Source organism: Asterias rubens, chromosome 12 (genome assembly GCF_902459465.1).
Source record: "Asterias rubens chromosome 12, eAstRub1.3, whole genome shotgun sequence".
Classification (NCBI taxonomy): domain Eukaryota; kingdom Metazoa; phylum Echinodermata; class Asteroidea; order Forcipulatida; family Asteriidae; genus Asterias; species Asterias rubens.
Window position 1 is genome coordinate 12,035,919 of NC_047073.1, and position 13,347 is coordinate 12,049,265.

A 13,347-nucleotide genomic window follows, 5' to 3' on the forward strand; every position below is an offset into this window, starting at 1 on the left:
TTGCGCAAACTTCCAGTATATATTTTCACCAATAATTTCATCCAAGGAGTAAAAGAAATTGTACCCATTAGGCTGATACTAGTTCAGGACATAAAGAATTAAGTAAAGTTTAGCTTCCTGAATAAGGTAGAAATCTGAATACATTTTGTATAATTTTTTCCGCAATGGTACTGCCGTCGATTTCACAAAGAGTTAGGACTCGTCTTAACTCGAGTTAGGACGAGTAATTTGCCTAAATTAGGATTAATCTTAAGGTCGACTGCATGCTACAGTATGACAGGTTGGGACTCGTCCCAAGTCATAAGATTAATCCTAAGTTAGGAAGAGTTTTGTGAAATCGACGGCAGGACCTTTATACTCTGGACTCCGTCACGTTGTATATTTGCAACGTGTCGTGGGAGTCCTACCTCGGCCCAATTTCAGAAAGCCTGTCAGCACAAAAAATTGCTAAGCACAGAAAATGTTTGTTTAAAACAAAAACAGGTTGAGGTTACCAATATTACATTTTAAAAGTTTACACAGTTGTGACTGTTGCCCCACTGAAATTTAGTCTAGCAGTATTTTCTGCTTTTACAGCTTTATGAAATTGGGCCCTGTGCTGGTTGTAGTGTATCTGTATGTCACTGTCACTAGTCATTGATTCTACAGTGATGAATGCGCATCAAGATGGGCCTACATACAGTCAGTAGTAACGTTATACTCTATTTATATACAATTATACGTTACGGCTTAACGCATTGATGGAGCTGAGCATATGGCGATCTTGATACTTTTCTTTAACAAACCCCCATAAAAAATGTTCTATTAAAATAAAATATCCCTACCCTACATAAATAATAAAACACATATTAAGGGAAGGTAAGGTCCATTAAAAGCGGACAGCCACAAATCAAGTTCATAACCACGCAGTGAAGACCAGCTCCTCACACTGTTACTCCCATTAATAAATACCAAGATATTTATTAATTAGTAACAATGACATTCTTTTGTATTTATATATTTTTTGTTATAATTTGATAATGACAGAGTTGCCAGTACATGTACATCCTTTGAACTACTGGTGTGAAGTAGTAAATCAGTAGTAATATACCTTCATCATCATGCGTCTGGATCTGACTGTCACCCATGTTCCTGATATTAAATCCAAGAAACCTTGGCCTAGGTTGACATGGCTTGGTAATCAGGTAAAATGAATAGATCTTTATTACACTTTAAAGGCTCTGGACACTATTGGTAATGACTCAAAATAATTAATAGCATAACAACTGATGTTGAGCAATGGAGCGGTTTTGATTGTACAAAACATTGCGACTATTTGCGACAAATGGCTCCCTTTGAAGTAACATGGTAATTTATATCGGACACAAGAAGACTTCAGGCCTGGAAGCCTCATTAGGCATCTGAAGGCACACAAATTTGTGCAACAAGGTTTTTTTTCTTCTTTCATTATTTGTTTGCAACTTCGATGACCAATTGAATATTTTATACATCGGTTGGGAATGGGATACAATTAAAGGAAGTGGACACTATGGGTAATTACTCAAAATAAATATCACCATAAAACCTTTCTTGATTACAAGTAAGGGGGAGAGGTTGATAGTATAAAACATTGTGAGAAACAGCTCCATCTGAAGTGATGTAGTTTTCGAGAAAGAAGTAATTTTCCACGAATTTGATTTCGAGACCTCAAGTTTAGAATTTTAGGTCTCAAAATCAAGCATCAGAAAGCACACAACTTTGTGTGACAAGGTTTTTTTTTTTTCATTATTATCTCGCAACTTTGATGACCGATTGAGCTCAATATTTCACAGGTTTGTTATTTTATGCATATGTTGAGATACAGCGACTGTGAAGACTAGTCTTTGACAATTACCAATAGTGTCCACACTGTCTTTAATGAGAAAACTTACCAAAGGTGACTTTGTCGATTTCACCAAACTCTTCCTAACTTAGGATTAATCTTAGGACTTAGTATGGGTTCAGGTCCGTATCCAAATACGTAGGACGCATTGAACCAATCCTAAGTTAGGACGGGTTTCGTGAAATCGGCTGCTGTGTTTTTAAATCATGCTTTGCCCATGACAAGACTACAGAAATTTCAGCATCATGGTGTGTCTTTCTTATAAATAAAGACAAACTTCCTTTAAATAACCCCCAGAAAGTTGCATAGAACTACCCCAAAACCCAGTGTGGGAAATAAAACCTAAAATTGAGAACAACATTGTGTAAGAATGCATCAACACTGTTGAAGTTTCTTTAAGAATACTAGCCTAAGTGTTTGAGAAAGGAATAAAATTCTTCCCACAGTAATGTAATGAGAAGAAAAGTGTGCTTGTTAATAGCACAACACCGCCGGGGCAGGGCGGTGCCGGGCGGTGCCAGGCGTGCCTGCCCAGAACTAGGCATTTTCGCCCAGCACTCTTATAGCAAAATACACTGTGCTGCCCATCAGAGATTGTAGCAATGATGGCCCCATATCTAAATTTGGTTGATCTGCTCATCCTCGGTAGATTTAGAGCCCACCACTAAAATTGGTCTAGCTACTACACTGATTGTGATACTTAATACTAATTGTATGCATTCCTTAATAGATAAATGACCTGTTACTGGTAGACTCTCATCGTATCAAGGTGCTATGTCAGAGTGGGAAGAACACCAGCAAGAAGAAGATTGTAAAATTACAATCGCATCTTACTCATCTTGTAGCATCTTGTGTCTCACCAAATGGTAACAAATACACTTAACACTACTGAACTGTATTTTTACGACTGTTTTATTAGTTTATTATAAAGGGGAAATCAATGTATATGGTTGCAAGTTAAGATATGTATGTTGGAATGAAAATAATGAAAGCATTAAAGGCAGTGGACACTATTGGTAATTGTCAAAGTCTAGCCTTTACAGTTGGTGTATCTCAATATGGGCAATTCCACGGTCAGTCGCATAACACTTTTCTGTGTCATTTCTCGATCTTGGCGCTGGAAGTTCTATGTGAGATATTCTTTCCACTAAGTTTAAAGACTGATTTGTACTTGACACCCAAGGCTTTGAAGTGATGATATTAGAAATGTTGTGGGCTTTGTACTCTGGATGTTATAACGTTGTAAAAAGCAGTCAGTCGCATTACACAAAAAGGACATGGTAAAAAACACACTTGTCACAATTCAAACATTTCCTATATCAAAAAGCTTGCGAAAGTGTTACTATATGTAACACACAACTCTTATACATGAGTATCCAACAGGATACTTATAAATGGTCAGCAACTTGAACTTTTAGGTATACATGGCAAAACCATGGTCAGTCGCATTACGGTCAGTCGCATTACAGTTTTCCAGACAATGTAGCCACGCCTACATGGAGCCCAAGCTGAGTTCTTATTTGGCAAAATTGGGTTCACTCCTTGTCAACAACTAAAAATAAATTGGTTTCATATGTTAGCTATTTTTAACTTCTAAGTGGTGAGAAAGTTGTGATTTTTTGGTGTCCTGTCCATGTTTGCTTGGAAACTCCCATATGCATAAAATAACAAACCTGTGAAAATTTGACCTCAAGCGGTCATAAAACTGGCGAGATAATAGTGAAAGAAAAAAACACCCTTGTCTCACGAAGTTGTGTGCGTTTAGATGGTTGATTTGGAGACCTCAAGTTCTAAATCTGAGGTCTCGAAATCAAATTCGTGGAAAACTACTTCTTTCTCGAAAAACTATGGCACTTCAGAGGGAGCCGTTACTCACAATGTTTTATACTATCAACCGCTCCCAATTACTCGTCACCAAGAAAGGTTTTATGCTAATAATTATTTTGAGTAATTACCAATAGTGTCCACTGCCTTTGAAGCATCACCCAATACCAGACTAATTTCACACTCTGTTTCAGCTGTAATACCATGTTTCTCATAAAACCTCAAACTTTTTTCATCTGCCATGTCTGCCAAAAACTTTTATGCAACTGTTCCAAACATCTTTCTTATCCAATCCATCGTGGCTCTCTTACTGAATTCAAAGCATCACTGAAAACTCACCTTTCTTAGACTTTTTGTTTTTTAGTAAAAAATTATTTTAGTATTTTGTGTAAAGCGTTGGTATCACCTTGCGCTATATAGTGCTTGAAGGTTTTTTTTATTGTAGTTTCACACTGCATACATTGTAATTATAAAAAGAAAGGAATTCAAATTTGAACCAGGGTCCTCTTTGCACATTGCCCTTACTTGGATACATGCATGTGTCTCCCTTAAAGGCAGTGGACACTATTGGTGATTACTCAAAATAATTATTAGCATACAACCTTTCTTGGTGACGAGTAATGGGGAGGGGTTAATCGAATAAAACACTGTGAGAAACGGCTCCCTCTGAAGTAGTATAGTTTTCGAAAAAAGAAGTAATTTTTCACAAATTTGATTTCGAGACCTCAAGTTTAGAATTTGAGGTCTCGAAATCAAGCATTTGAAAGCACACAACTTCGTGTGACAAAGGTGTTTCTTTCTTTCATTATTATCTCGCAAGTTCGATAACCAATTGAGCTCAAATTTTCACAGGTTTGTTATTTTCCGATATGTTGAGATACACCAACTTGGAAGGCTAGTCTTTGACAATTACCAATAGTGTCCACTGTCTTTAAGATCATACATTGCTGCTGGCTGCTCCTTTGCAGCTTGAATGCACAGATTGAAGGCCAAAATAATGACACTGTTGAAATCTAAATGTTTCACCATTTTGTTTTGCCATTTAAAAAAAATAAAAGCTTACTTGGTAACAAGCAATGGAGAGCTGTTGATAGTATAAAACATTGTGAAAAACAGCACCCTCTGAAGTACGTTACATAGGTTTTGAGATAGAGGTGATTTCTTATTCAAATACTAAAAGACTTCTGGCCTGAAGGTTTTTTTTCTTTTTCTTGCGTTATTCTCTTGCAACTTCAATGACCAATTAAGTTCAAATTTTCACAGGTTTGTTATTTTATGCATGTGTTGGGATACACGAAGTGAGAATACTGGTTGGTCTTTGAGTAATTCATACCAAAGGTGCAGACTATTCCTTGTTTTTACCCAAATTATCACAGTATTATTTCTCTTTATGCATTTGAGTTAAACCATGTCTTTATGATTTGTTTGGTAGGTGCTTATTTACTATGTCTTCTGGAGAGTGGCAATTTACTCATTTATAACAAAGACAAAGACTCGTTGAAGACAGTGCCAGGAATTGATCAACTTGTCACTCATAAGACGACAAAAGCTGCAGACAAGACATTTACAGGTGACCAGGAAATAATAATAATATAAATAATAATAATAACCGAATTTATAAAGCGCCTTTTCCAAAGGATGCAAAGCGCTAGGGATAATGCAACCAAAAACCCAAAAGAGAAAATGACTAGAATCAAAAACACATTAGATGGAACGATTAAACAGATGTGTTTTTAAAAGTCCTTTAAACTGTTCTACAGAAGAAGCGTTCCGGATGTTTGTTGGGAGTGAGTTCCAGTTGCGGGGACCAGCGATGGAGAATGCACGGTCTCCAAACTTCCTTGAGGATCGAGGTACTACTAGATTGGATTGAGATCAAAGACCTTCACGTTTGGGTTTGCTGAGATCTAGTGTGTCTGAAATGTAGGATGGGAAAGTATTGGATACAGTTTTGAACATGTTCAATGCCGTCTTAAAATTGATCCGCTGGTCGACTGGAAGCCAATGTAGATCCGTGAGCAGAGGTGTGGCATGGGAATACTTTGGCTTCTTATGGATCAGTCGAGCGGCCTTGTTTTGGAGTTTTTGTAAGCTGTTGAGATCGTGTTGCTTCAGTCCAGTGAGAAGGGAGTTGCAGTAGTCGAGGCGTGAGAGTACCAGTGCACGGACAACAGAATGTATCATTTATTGAGTGTTTTAGTGTCAAATCTGTCCCTTGCCATAGGGAAAGGAGTTGGTAAAGTTATCATTTTCTTACCAAGATTTTCATAATTTGGTGCTGCTTATCAAGTATCATTACAAATCACAATGGTACTTTGTTGACCATTTTTGTTGTTGTATTAGGCAGGGTTTTAGTGGTTGGCCATAAATCAATTTTTGTTAAGCCTACCAACGGCGAGCAGAATTACTCATGTTTAATTATAGGCCATTATTGCTGTAATGTAAGCTTCAGGCATGATGCCAGGTTTCCAAACTGTTTATGTTGGAGCCATCAACAAGTTGAATTAACTTTTGACTGTTCTTTCCCTGTGACATTTGATACTCCTTATCATTAGCTGTGTCTCAGACCAATTAATCTAGGGGAAGTCTGTGCTGGGTGGCACAGTGTATTTTGCTCAGAGTTCTGGGCAAAATTTGTGTGTTCTGGGCAGGCCCGCCCAGCACTGCCCACCGTGGCTACTGTCAACATTGGTGCTAACCTGACATCATATATTTTTGTTATCATAGAACATTAGAAACTCCCGCAAAATGTTTGGATGCCAATGTAATTTTATTTGAATGCTATTTCTTGTTTGAATGTTGAATGATATGCATTTTATTTTTATATTCCAATCAATGTCACTCAGGTACCTCAGCACCTCAAGTATTCTTGTCAAGTGATGCCAATTACATCCTGGTTGTGATTGGCCAGAGCGAACTCTATATGTGGGAAATCGACCAATCACTGCTACTCTCTTCTGCCAAGCAACATATTTTAAACGGCACATGGTCTCGTATTGAGTGTGAGGGTGCGACATTGCCAAGTGTAGATTGCAAAGATACTGCCATAAAAGCAATCTTCTTTCAGGATTCAGTAAGTACCCTAAGATGTGGGGAGGCAGGTCTACAGACCAAAGTAATTACTTTGCTTCTGTTTCTCCTAACCCATCTGGAAGTATTTTTGTATTTTTTTTTTTTTTTTTTCCCATGGAGGAATCTTTTTATTCACACTTTAAAAGACCACTCCTCATATTACAAACACGCTGAAAATACGTAATATTAACAGCAAAGAAATAAACAAATACAAAATACGATGTTAACCTTGAACCAATTGTTTGCAAGAGTCCCATTTTTTGTGAAAATTAACAGTGGAATCATTGGTGATGGAGATGTGTTTATCCAAAGTATAATAAAGCTTTAAATCCAGTTTTAATCGTGCAAGGGAGGGTCTATTCTCACTCATTTTCATTTTTTAGATATGGAAACGCCACAAAAGAAGGATCAGATTAAGAGCACTCCAAGATTTTTTTGTAATACCAAAAAGGATAGCCTCATTGTCTAAGCGAATGTTAATATTAGGAGTACTCCCTATCCAATCCCCAAATTGGGTCCAAAACATAGGTGAATACTTGCATCTACAAAATAAATGAACCAGCGTCTCACTCTCAAATTGACTGAATGCACAAAGACTGTTATCCCTTTTACCGATTTTGGCTAAGAATGAGTTGACTCCAAGTATTCTGTGGACTAATCTGTATTCAAACCACCGTAGCTTGCAATACTTGAGTAAATTAAGTCATTTTTGTTCAGCAAATTCGGCCTTGTAAATTTGTTTTTCAATTAAAGGCACTGGACACTATTGGTTATTACTCAATATAGTTGTTAGCATAAAAACTTACTTGCTAACAAGCAATGGGGAGCTGTTAACTGTATAAAACATTGTGAGAAACGGCTCCCTCTGAAGTATGATAGTTTTTGAGAAAGAGGTAATTTCTCACCCAAATATTTTAAAGGACTTCAGGCACAAAATCATGCAAAAATGATGTTTTTGCTTTTTTCATTCTCTTGCAACTACAGATTTGTTATTTTATGCATATGTTGGGATACACCAAGTTAGAATACTGGGGCCAATTTCATAGAGCTGCTTAAGCAAAAAATTCTGCTTTAAAGCAAAATAATCCATGCTTAGTAAAATCAGAATAACGGCTAACACTCCACTCAATTGTTATGCTAAGTAAACAACAGTCCAATACCAGTCACAAGCAGTGTGAATGGCATGACATATTGGGCAGTGAAATGTCTAAAATAAGCAAGGTTTTTTTCGTGCTTAACCAAATTTTTTGCTTAAGCAGCTCTGTGAAATTGGCCCCTGGTCTTTGACAATTACCAAACGTGACCAGTGCCTTTAAGGCTGTGGAGTTGAACTAACTTTACAAGAAGAACCAAGTTAACTCTCAATAATTTGACATTGTATGTTTTTTCCATAGGTTCTGGGTTCATGTTGTATATGCTCCTTTGTATTCAACCATCGGTCCAACATTCAGATTTCTTCAGTCTTTCTACGCTGCTTGGAACCTTATCATTTATACACAACAAAGTGAGCATAATTATACCACATATTTAGCTGGTACCCTGTGTAAACAGAGAGACAGGCTTTGCGCGGGACTTTCTTGGCTAAATGCTGCTAGCTTTGCCTAGTCGTGGTTTTCCTCTTGGTTTTTGTTTGCATTCCTTTTTTTAGTTTTTTCCTGTCATTCTCTGAGCGCTTTGTAACCTTAGGAAAAGGCGCTATATAAATGGTATTATTATTATTATTATTATTATTATTATTAATACATGTCCCTCACACAATACATCATTGGTTATTCATGCTCAACTTTACAATCAAACTGTGCAAAGTGTGCATATGTGTTTGTGTCAAACTGTAAGGATAATAATAATAATAAAGACATTTGTAAAGCACCTAGTGCAAACGCCTCTTAGCGCATAAAGAATACAATAAAATATTCAATGATTGAAAGATAAATTTCAATTTAGCAGATTACAAATAAGCAGCTTAAAACAAATGAGTGTTAACAGAGACTTTAAGCTAGTGTAAAGAACTGGCCTGGCGAATATGTGCAGGAAGACTATTCCAAAGAAATGAAGCAGCGTAAGAGAATGATCATCGACCATAAAAAATGGGAGAAGCTCTTGTAGTTGTTGTAAGCAATGACTGTTGAGATGATCTGAGTAGGGGAATAATGGTGAGCAAAGCCCGAGTAGGGAAATAATGGAGATAAATAAACAGGAGTTTGACATGTTGAGCTTTGAAAGTTAACACAACAATTTTACAAATAGTACGAAATAACTAATTTAAATGGTCGTTTTTGTTTTGCAGCCAATCCCATTTCACTGCCAAGTGGTCCACATTGTCCTATCCTCTCTCAGAGCTATCTGAATCCTGTGAGCCCGTCAGGCATCATGGAGCCTACCTCATCAGTCACTCACATAGCGGTCAAACTTTGGCCATAGCGGTCAATCAACGGTCTCCAGCAGACACACGTGTGCTATTCATGTCTGTAGGGGGCTCAGTAGCGATCAGTGTTGATATGAAAGGATGTGGATGTAGGAAGGATAACATCAGGACCAATAAGATCAGGTAAATATTATACAAGTAATAATACACTACTAATAATAGTGGCTTCTTATAAACAGGTAGGATATTAGCTTGGAGTGCGATAACTACTTTTGCGGATGAAAACCATTTCCTACTTTTGAGGATGAAAACCATTTCCTACTTTTGAGGATGAAAACCATTTCCTACTTTTGTGGATGAAAACCATTTCCTACTTTTGAGGATGAAAACCATTTCCTACTTTTGAGGATGAAAACCATTTCCTACTTTTGAGGATGAAAACCATTTCCTACTTTTGAGGATGAAAACCATTTCCTACTTTTGAGGATGAAAACCATTTCCTATTTTGAGGATGAAAACCATTTCCTACTTTTGTGGATGAAAACCATTTCCTACTTTTGAGGATGAAAACCATTTCCTACTTTTGAGGATGAAAACCATTTCCTACTTTTGAGGATGAAAACCATTTCCTACTTTTGAGGATGAAAACCATTTCCTACTTTTGAGGATGAAAACCATTTCCTACTTTTGTGGATGAAAACCATTTCCTACTTTTGAGGATGAAAACCATTTCCTACTTTTGAGGATGAAAACCATTTCCTACTTTTGAGGATGAAAACCATTTCCTACTTTTGTGGATGAAAACCATTTCCTACTTTTGAGGATGAAAACCATTTCCTACTTTTGTGGATGAAAACCATTTCCTACTTTTGAGGATGAAAACCATTTCTTACTTTTGAGGATGAAAACCATTTCCTACTTTTGAGGATGAAAACCATTTCCTACTTTTGAGGATGAAAACCATTTCCTACTTTTGAGGATGAAAACCATTTCCTACTTTTGAGGATGAAAACCATTTCCTACTTTTGTGGATGAAAACCATTTCCTACTTTTGAGGATGAAAACCATTTCCTACTTTTGTGGATGAAAACCATTTCCTACTTTTGAGGATGAAAACCATTTCCTACTTTTGAGGATGAAAACCATTTCCTACTTTTGAGGATGAAAACCATTTCCTACTTTTGAGGATGAAAACCATTTCCTACTTTTGAGGATGAAAACCATTTCCTACTTTTGTGGATGAAAACCATTTCCTACTTTCGAGGATGAAAACCATTTCCTACTTTTGAGGATGAAAACCATTTCCTACTTTTGAGGATGAAAACCATTTCCTACTTTTGAGGATGAAAACCATTTCCTACTTTTGAGGATGAAAACCATTTCCTACTTTTGTGGATGAAAACCATTTCCTACTTTTTAGGATGAAAACCATTCCTACTTTTGAGGATGAAAACCATTTCCTACTTTTGAGGATGAAAACCATTTCCTACTTTTGTGGATGAAAACCATTTCCTACTTTTGAGGATGAAAACCATTTCCTACTTTTGTGGATGAAAACCATTTCCTACTTTTGAGGATGAAAACCATTTCCTACGTTTGAGGATGAAAACCATTTCCTACTTTTGAGGATGAAAACCATTTCCTACTTTTGTGGATGAAAACCATTTCCTACTTTTGAGGATGAAAACCATTTCCTACTTTTGAGGATGAAAACCATTTCCTACTTTTGAGGATGAAAACCATTTCCTACTTTTGTGGATGAAAACCATTTCCTACTTTTGAGGATGAAAACCATTTCCTACTTTTGAGGATGAAAACCATTTCCTACTTTTGAGGATGAAAACCATTTCCTACTTTTGTGGATGAAAACCATTTCCTACTTTTGAGGATGAAAACCATTTCCTACTTTTGAGGATGAAAACCATTTCCTACTTTTGAGGATGAAAACCATTTCCTACTTTTGTGGATGAAAACCATTTCCTACTTTTGAGGATGAAAACCATTTCCTACTTTTGTGGATGAAAACCATTTCCTACTTTTGAGGATGAAAACCATTTCCTACTTTTGAGGATGAAAACCATTTCCTACTTTTGAGGATGAAAACCATTTCCTACTTTTGAGGATGAAAACCATTTCCTACTTTTGAGGATGAAAACCATTTCCTACTTTTGAGGATGAAAACCATTTCCTACTTTTGAGGATGAAAACCATTTCCTACTTTTTAGGATGAAAACCATTTCCTACTTTTGAGGATGAAAACCATTTCCTACTTTTGAGGATGAAAACCATTTCCTACTTTTGAGGATGAAAACCATTTCCTACTTTTGTGGATGAAAACCATTTCCTACTTTTGAGGATGAAAACCATTTCCTACTTTTGAGGATGAAAACCATTTCCTACTTTTGAGGATGAAAACCATTTCCTACTTTTGAGGATGAAAACCATTTCCTACTTTTGTGGATGAAAACCATTTCCTACTTTTGAGGATGAAAACCATTTCCTACTTTTGTGGATGAAAACCATTTCCTACTTTTGAGGATGAAAACCCTTTCCTACTTTTGTGGATGAAAACCATTTCCTACTTTTGAGGATGAAAACCATTTCCTACTTTTGTAGATGAAAACCATTTCCTACTTTTGAGGATGAAAACCATTTCCTACTTTTGAGGATGAAAACCATTTCCTACTTTTTATCCAAGGACCAAATTTCATGCTTTATGCTCAAGGCGCTTCAACATTTAGTATTTTCTGCAATATCTGTGGGACTACATTTAAATTATGAGACCCACTCCTTTTACATAGTAATTCCATGAAATAGGTTACAAGGTGCTGTGGCGCAACGTTTCTTTTCAACATGTGCACTGGGTGTCTGTTATTCAATTACTGTGAATCCTTACAGTACATGTAGGTCCATTAAGGTAAAGAAATGATGAATCTGGTGATAAAAAACTGATTATTATTTTAGATTGAGTGTTTTGTTGTTGTTGGCAGGTCTTACTGGTTGGCTGATATAGCTTGGACGGTAGATGACTTATTCTTAGCCTGTCTTACTAAACAAGGTTGTCTCTCGTTATTATCACGTCTTGGTGAGCCAGTTCTGATCCAGAGTTATGGCTGCTCTACAGAGCTTGAACCTGGGTACTTCCTACCATTCCACCCGCTTGTGACCTTCATGTAAGTGTTTTTATTGACAATAGCCATCTTGACTTGTTTTAAGTAGGAAAATAAGATGTTGGTAAGAATAATAACCATATTTATAACGTGCCTTTTTCCAAAAGATACAAAGCGCCAAGTATTTACTGCGAGGTGAGTGGGCCGAAGTTTGAATTATGAGACCTAACCCTTAGCACCATGTAATGGTAACGACTCAACGTTTTGATCAGTTTGCTCTGATCGTCTTCAGGAGAATGCTGGACTGTTGAGTTCCAGCAGAGTCTAACAGAGTCCAGCATCCTTCTGAAGACGATCAAAGCATACAGATCAAAACAGGGAGTCGTTAAACACCGGTTCTTTTCAGAACCACCACCACTCAATAGAGATATGCACATGGTGTTACCGCAAACCTCTCCTAGTGATACTTCCATCTTGCAGAGTTTCAAATCCTGCTTAAGATGTATGCAGTTCATTTTGGTTTTACCCATATTCACTGATGTGTGTTAGCACTGTATACTAAGTACTTTCCCGACGTTTGTGAAAAAACACAAAGGCATAATACTTGGGTGGGATTCCAACCCATGACCTTTGCAACTCTAGAGCAGATGTCTTACCAATTATACCACAGAGATTGCCCGGTGGCTACAGGCAGTTCGAATCTTATTTTTTAGCAGCGGATCCACATTGATTTAATCGGTGTAAGGGTAAACCCAAAATTAATATTCTTTATCCCCCGATTCAAATTTAACATCTATTAAATTTGTTGTAATTGTTTCAAGTGGCGGTTTCTCATGTTCGGTTACTTTTAAAGGCAGTGGACACTATTGGTAATTACTCAAAATAATTATTGACATAAAACCTTACTTGGTAACGAGTAATGGGGAGAGATTGATAGTATAAAACATTGTGAGAAACGGCTCCCTCTGAAGTGACGTAGTTTTCAAGAAAGAAGTAATTTTCCACTAATTTGATTTCGAGACCTCAAGTTTAGAACTTGAGGTCTCGAAATCAAGCATCTGAAAGCACACAACTTCGTGTGACAAGGGTGTTTTTTATTTCATTCATATCTCGCA

The 13,347-nt window shown here is 36.9% G+C and overlaps 1 protein-coding gene across 1 annotated transcript in view; it reads left to right on the forward strand.

The window, feature by feature from the left end:
- Positions 1–1,051: 1,051 nt before the first annotated feature.
- Positions 1,052–13,347, forward strand: part of LOC117297377 (ciliogenesis and planar polarity effector 1-like) — a 65,116-nt gene continuing 52,820 nt past the window's right edge. Inside the window, exons 1-7 of the mRNA XM_033780370.1 lie at positions 1,052–1,184; positions 2,592–2,727; positions 5,118–5,255; positions 6,532–6,758; positions 8,152–8,261; positions 9,045–9,305; positions 12,113–12,295. Coding sequence (XP_033636261.1) covers positions 1,101–1,184; positions 2,592–2,727; positions 5,118–5,255; positions 6,532–6,758; positions 8,152–8,261; positions 9,045–9,305; positions 12,113–12,295 — 1,139 coding nt within the window. The 5' untranslated portion in view covers positions 1,052–1,100. The remainder of the gene's footprint in view (positions 1,185–2,591; positions 2,728–5,117; positions 5,256–6,531; positions 6,759–8,151; positions 8,262–9,044; positions 9,306–12,112; positions 12,296–13,347) is intronic.